This window comes from Kryptolebias marmoratus, linkage group LG16 (genome assembly GCF_001649575.2).
Source record: "Kryptolebias marmoratus isolate JLee-2015 linkage group LG16, ASM164957v2, whole genome shotgun sequence".
Classification (NCBI taxonomy): domain Eukaryota; kingdom Metazoa; phylum Chordata; class Actinopteri; order Cyprinodontiformes; family Rivulidae; genus Kryptolebias; species Kryptolebias marmoratus.
Genome location: NC_051445.1, coordinates 12433107 through 12439795, shown reverse-complemented (window position 1 = coordinate 12439795; position 6689 = coordinate 12433107). Strand labels below are relative to the sequence as shown.

General features: G+C 46.5%; 1 protein-coding gene across 1 annotated transcript; it reads left to right on the top strand.

The window, feature by feature from the left end:
* The first annotated feature begins 242 nt into the window (after positions 1-242).
* nmt2 (N-myristoyltransferase 2) lies at positions 243-6689 on the top strand. The gene is made up of 12 exons (XM_017424971.3): positions 243-441; positions 844-961; positions 2100-2241; positions 2701-2819; positions 2897-2988; positions 3084-3200; positions 3300-3470; positions 3561-3669; positions 3769-3939; positions 4032-4199; positions 5337-5474; positions 6607-6689. The coding sequence occupies exons 1-12, from the start codon at positions 332-334 to the stop codon at positions 6625-6627; spliced, it is 1476 nt and encodes a 491-aa protein (XP_017280460.1). The 5' UTR covers positions 243-331; the 3' UTR covers positions 6628-6689.

The window sequence follows — 6689 nt, the reverse complement described above, 5'->3', positions numbered from 1 at the left end:
GCAGATTGTGTCACTGCTTTTGTGAAACCAAATCGTGCCGATATAAAATATACACAAATTATTACATTTATTTTATATAAATTGGTAATTATTGTAGAATTAAAGTTATAATTTATTGTTAAAGTTGTTAATTTTGCCTAAAACATGAATAACGGCTGTTAAAGGCGAGAGTCCTTCCTCCTGTGGCCTCCAGGCGGCGCCATTTCTGACACAATTTCTTAGGGTTTTTTTTTCCTTTTTTTTTTTTTTTCTCCAACCCCCCTGTCTCTCGCCCGGTGTCCGTGAGCTCGCTTTAAGCGGTGGCTGGGCTGTTTTTAAAACGTTTTTTATTATGGCGGAGGACAGCGAATCCGCGGCCAGTCAGCAGAGCCTGGAGCTGGACGACCAGGACACATGCGGGATAGACGGGGACAACGAGGAGGAGAACGAGCACACGCAGGGGTGAGGGCGGCCTGTCCGCGCGCGCGGGGGTCCGACCCGGGAGACGTTATTCTAGCTGCCTGTTTACGAGCGGCGGCTAGCGCAAGTTAGCTAGCCGATGTTAGCGGGCGCAAACAAGCTGTTCACGGGCCGGAACCGTTCTGTTTGAAGCATGCGGGGCTTTAGAGAAATAAAACAGCTGCTGGTGCGCATTTATGCCTCTCGTCCAGGGTCCAGACTGGATGTCATGACTGTTAGGACGAACCGTTAGTCGGCTAACAGCAAGTAGCTCAGCTGTCAGCCGAGTCGTTGCTATGGCAGCTAGGTTAGCTTTCTCTGTGTGTGTGTGAGAGAGAGAGAGAGTCCAACAAAGTCTGCCCTGCGTCCACTAACGCTCCCGTGCTTTTGTCCCCACATTTATAGCAGTCCGGGGGGAGACCTGGGGGCCAAGAGGAAGAAGAAGAAACAGAAGAGGAAAAAAGAGAAGCCCAGCTCGGGGGGAGCCAAATCGGACTCCGCGTCCGACTCTCAAGAGATCAAGGTGCGATGAGGATGATCGTCGTGACAAGTCTACATACACCCACACACACCCTCTGCAACCTCTCAGTTAGTGGAGTCACTTGTTTGGGTAGTAGAGGCTGAATAAGCACCTCCACCTGGTGATTTATCATGCTGTCTAACACCAGATTGTGATTACATGGAGACAAACTCCATCACCTGGACGTGAAAGTAGACCCGCCCACCCATCCATCTTTACCTGCTTCTCCTTTCCGGGTGGACACTGTGCGAGAGGCGGGGGACGCCCTGGACGGGTCACAGGTCCATCATAGAGACAATCAACCATTCACCCTCTCACTCACATCTAGGGACAGTTTAAGAGTTACCGATGAACCCAATGTGCACGCCGACAGGGAGAACGGGATACAAACATGTTCTCCAACAAACTAAAACGTCACAGTCCTTCCAGTGTTTTTCTTTCTTTAACAAACCCGTTTCATTTGTGTAGAGCTTGAAATGATAGTCTTTGTAGCCAGACGTCACCAGTAACGTTTTCTGAAGTAAAGCTTTCGTCAAATAAGCCTTTGACAAACAAGAAAAGCAGAGCCGGGCTGCGTGCCGTGTCTGAAAATCAGCTTTAACACGACAAGGAAGGAGAAGTCACTTCTATGCAGTTCGTCACGTTTATTAAACCCTGAAAATCTAAACAGAGATCCAGTTTCACTGTTTTCCCTCCGTTCACCGCTTTAAGGGGGCAGGTGTCATAAAGAACATGAAGTTATTTTTGCTGCCGCTGCTTTTCTTCTCTACAAACACAGAAATGACCTATAATTACTGAGAGGAAACACAGGAGAGACTCGCGCCGAAATGTTAAGAAGCGCTCGTGGACCGATAAGTGCATAAAATATAATCTTTTCTTTGTTTGTTTTTATCATGTAAATAAGCTCCAGAATGCTGATGATTAAGGGTTTTCACCAGGAGTAAAAAACACTTAGGTATTTAGATTTTTTTATTTATTAATTTGAGCTACAAGTCACTAAAACAACCTAAATATTACAGAAATGTCATGCAGCACGTCCTTAAAACCAACACTATACTGTTTTGTCTGTGTGCTTCAGGCCTCGGTTTTTAAATATTGTCTTAATCTCTCTTTTGCAAATTGTTATTTCTTTTAACCTCAGAACCCCGGCCTGCCCATTCAAAAGCTGCAGGACATCCAAAGAGCCATGGAGCTGCTGTCCTGCCAGGGTCCAGCAAAGAGCATCGACGAAGCGACCAAGCACAAGTACCAGTTCTGGGACACCCAGCCCGTCCCAAAGTTAAGTGAGTGTCGACTAAAACTAATCAGAGTGAATAAAAACGATGATGCTCATCAGTTGTTTCACTTCTGGGGCTAAAACGGTCTTGTGTTTTATTTAAAAGAAGGGCTAATTTAGCCATGTTGTATTTTTCTATCAGGGTTTTTCTTTTGCGTTAGTGCCATATTAGGTTTTATTCCATCGCTTTTAAAGCTCCCCAAGCCCCCGTGTCCCAGTCGTGTCAGTGGCATCGGGCTGAGCTGTTTCCACGGCAACTACTGCCCGTAGCGTCAGGTCTGTGCAGGTCTTAGGGTCCCGCGTCACGGGCTGGCCCCGGTCAGCACGGGAAGCAGACTTTTTTTATGGGACGCCCTTGACGCTGTCTAAAGCAGTCCTACTGCGTTGACGTGAAAGCTGGGAACTTTTCCGATTGTCTGTCAGTGCTGTGATCGAGTCCGTTTTTGTCTTTCTGCCATTGTTGCAGACGAGGTTGTGACGAGTCACGGGCCGATTGAAGCCGACAAAGAAAACATCAGACAGGAGCCATATTCTTTACCTCAAGGCTTTATGTGGGACACGCTGGACCTCAGTAACGCAGACGTAGTAAGTGGACTGCTTCTCGTTAATACTCAAACGGAAACAATAAAATATTAACCTTCTATGTTTTGGTTTTTTTCCAGCTGAAGGAGCTGTATACGTTGTTAAATGAAAACTATGTCGAGGACGACGACAACATGTTCAGATTTGATTATTCTCCAAACTTTCTGAAATGGTGAGCGGTCCTGACACGTTTACTTTTCTTTAAAATAAATTGTGTTTTTATTTGTTTACTGTTCTGCTAAAAGGTTCTTTGTTGACGTCTCTCAGGGCTCTGCGTCCGCCCGGCTGGTTACCGCAGTGGCACTGTGGAGTCCGGGTGTCCTCGAATAAGAAGCTTGTTGGCTTCATCAGTGCCATCCCTGCAGACATACGCGTCTACGACACGTGAGCGCTTTTGGATTGTGTGTGTGTGGTGGGGGGCGAGACGGCGGCATGACGTAATGGAAACCGTTTAACCCTTTTTCTTTGTTCACGTTGCTGCAGGGTAAAGAAGATGGTAGAAATCAACTTCCTGTGTGTTCACAAAAAGCTGCGTTCGAAGCGTGTCGCTCCCGTGCTCATCAGAGAGATAACGCGGAGGGTGAACCTGGAGGGGATATTCCAGGCGGTGTACACGGCCGGAGTCGTGCTGCCTAAACCCGTGTCTACGTGCAGGTGTGGTCATGAAATATTTAACCGCGATGCAGAGGGTGTGGTGTCGAGACGTGCCTCCCCAACCCTTTCCTTCTGTTCGCCCTCCTCCAGGTACTGGCACCGTTCTTTAAACCCCAGAAAACTCGTGGAGGTAAAATTCTCCCACCTGAGCAGAAACATGACCCTGCAAAGAACCATGAAGCTCTACAGACTATCAGATGTAAACGCACACTCGCCCGCCTGCCCGCCTCCTTTTCTGCCCCACCCCCACCCCGTATGGGAGAAACCTAAACTTGCGCTCTCTGTCTCTCACACACAGAACACCAAGACTCCGGGCCTGCGGCCGATGGAGAGGCGCGACATCCACCAGGTCACCGAGCTGCTGCAGAAGTACCTGAGACGTTTCCACCTGGCGCCGTCAATGGGAGAAGAGGACGTGACTCACTGGTTCCTACCCCAGGAGAACATTATTGACACGTTCGTCGTGGAGGTATGAGCCCTCATTGCCAGTCCTCAAACTAAAGGCGACGCCTCATTTTGTTCTAACAGGCTGTTTATGTGGGGGGGTGGTCTGTCTTTCAGGGAGCAGGCGGCGTCCTGACAGATTTGACTAGTTTCTACACTTTGCCCTCGACTGTGATGCATCACCCTCTCCACAGGAGCCTGAAGGCAGCTTACTCTTTCTACAACGTTCATACACAAACGCCACTACTGGACCTAATGAATGATGCACTGATCCTGGCCAAACTGGTACGTTCTGCCAACAAAGGGACACTTTTGTGGAGTTATTACTTTTTAACTGTAGGTTTAGGAAGCTGGATGTATTTTCCTTGTGTTTAAAGCACGATTGTAGCGCCGTATTTTCCGCACTACAGGGCGCACTGGATTATAAGACGCACTGTCAATGAATGGTCCATTTTAAAACTTTTGTCACATAAAACACACCGGACTATAATGCGTATCGTTGTGCACCTCCCAGGTTTTGTGACTTCGTGCCGCTCTCAGTTCAAAATGGAGGATTTCACTGCTCTAGCGGAGCTGGTTCGCCTGTATCAGCATTATATGATCCCTCTGTGAGAGATCACAAAGATAATCAAACTGTTCAAAACTCACAGAGGAATACTGCACCGACGTAAGCGTCAAGTAGAAACGCTTCCACCGCTCGCTCAGGAGCCCTGTGACTCTAACTGAGCCTTGATGCTGTGAGCGGTGCAGCTTTGTAGTTTAACCAAAGTCGTACTAAAACATCACGACTTCTTCCATATATAAAGTGCTCCGGATTATAAGGCGCACTGTTGTTTTTTGAGAAAATTGAAGGCTTTTAAGTGAGCCTTCTAGTCCCAAAAATACAGTATATTCTTTTCTGTGAAATTCATCCCCGTGTTCATCTGTTTATCCATCCATCCATCTTCTTTACCTGCTATCTCCTTTCCTTGTCGCGGCAGAGCTGGTGCTCACCTCCATCGGTCACTGTTTGAAAGGTGGGCTACGCCATGGACAGGTTATCCCAGTTATGGCTGCGCGTCGTTTGAATTTGAACGATTCCGATTCCTCGTTCCAGTTCTGGCATCAAACGATTCTCGATTCCGATTCTTTTAAGAGCCAATATAAGCTGTAACGTCTCTGCGGCGCTCTTCAGTTTGTTCCACCGACATCTTTCCTTTGGACGCTGCGGTGAACGGAGTGGAGTCTGCTCAGCCGCCTGGCTAATGTTAGCTGGGCGTTAGGTGTTTGCCGACTTGTTTTTATCGAAAGTAGTGATTGAAATGTAAAAATCTGAACGATTCCAGGAGAATCAGAACTGCCGGTCCCGGTTCCAATCGAGTCTCAATGCCCAACCCTAACCCCGGAATTTATTCTTTGTTGTTGTTCTGTTTTTGTTTACAGAAAGGTTTTGATGTTTTTAACGCCTTGGATCTGATGGAGAACAAGGTATTTCTGGAGAAGCTTAAGTTTGGCATCGGAGATGGAAATCTGCAGTATTACCTCTACAACTGGAAGTGTCCCACGATGGACTGTGATAAGGTCAGCAGCACCTGCCCGCAGCACGTATTACACCCCGCCATTAATTAACCAGCTCCTAAAGGGAGGTCACAGTCAAATCACACATCAAATAATCTTGTTTTACATGTCGCTTCCTGTTGAGACACAAATGAGACATTTTGTTGGAGGGAACTGGTTAAACAAATGAAGAATATTCATCTCCTCCTGCAGAGGCTCATTTGTAAGAAAACAGGCGTTAATGCGCAGAAAGTGAAGGGTGAATATTACAGGTGATGTAAACACAGCACCATTTATAACGTGTTGACGTAACTTTCTGCCCAGAAACTTTTTACTTGAGCTGAATTTGTGGAAAATCGCGGCTTTTTAACGTTCGCTTCCGTCTCCAAGAACCACCAGCCTTGATCCGAACTTTTTTTGGCGCTAAAGGAAAATAGTTCAACTTGATCCTCATTAAAACATTAAAAAAGTGCTGATGAGTCATTTTTTAATTGGCTGGGTTCAATGTTTAATCGTTTTTTAAAAAAAAAACTCAGAATCAGATTTTTTAATCTTAGTACAGAACACAATAAATATTAAAACTACATGTATGTAATACTTCAGAGCGCTCTGATTTGATCTCTTATAATAAAACTGACCTCATGAGAGCTTGTGTTGGCTGAAGCTGTAGTTAAATTATGGTTTGTATATACAGGAAATAGAAGAAAACAATCTTGTTGCCGTTTGTGCATCAGATGGAGAATCAGTAAAAGTCAAACGTCGACCTGCAGATTTCAGACATTTCTCTGCTTCAAACAGCTGACTTACCTTCTCAGCACGAGATCAACTTCCAAGTTTTAAATTTGGGCACCCCTGCTTCATTTTAATGACTGAGGGAATAACAGGTTTCTGCAGAACTTGAAGAGCAGAGAAACATCTCAAACCTGCAGGACGGAGGGATAAACACCGCTGCACAAGGATTAAAACCTTCTGCACTGGCTTGTGTCAGATGTCTGTTTTTAGGTTAGATCTGTCGACAGATTTTATTATTTCACAGTTTGAAACACATCGGGTCAGACCCTCCGCAGCGGGAAAGTGATTTTATTTTGGATAAAGTTCTGTCGTCTTTGTCCGTGTCGTAACTCGGCTGGTAACACGTTGGGTTTTCCCGTTCCAGGTCGGTCTCGTCCTCCAGTAGCAGCTCTCCTCACAGCCGCTGCACGGACACCCGAGGTCGCTGCTGCCCCCCCCGCCCTCCCA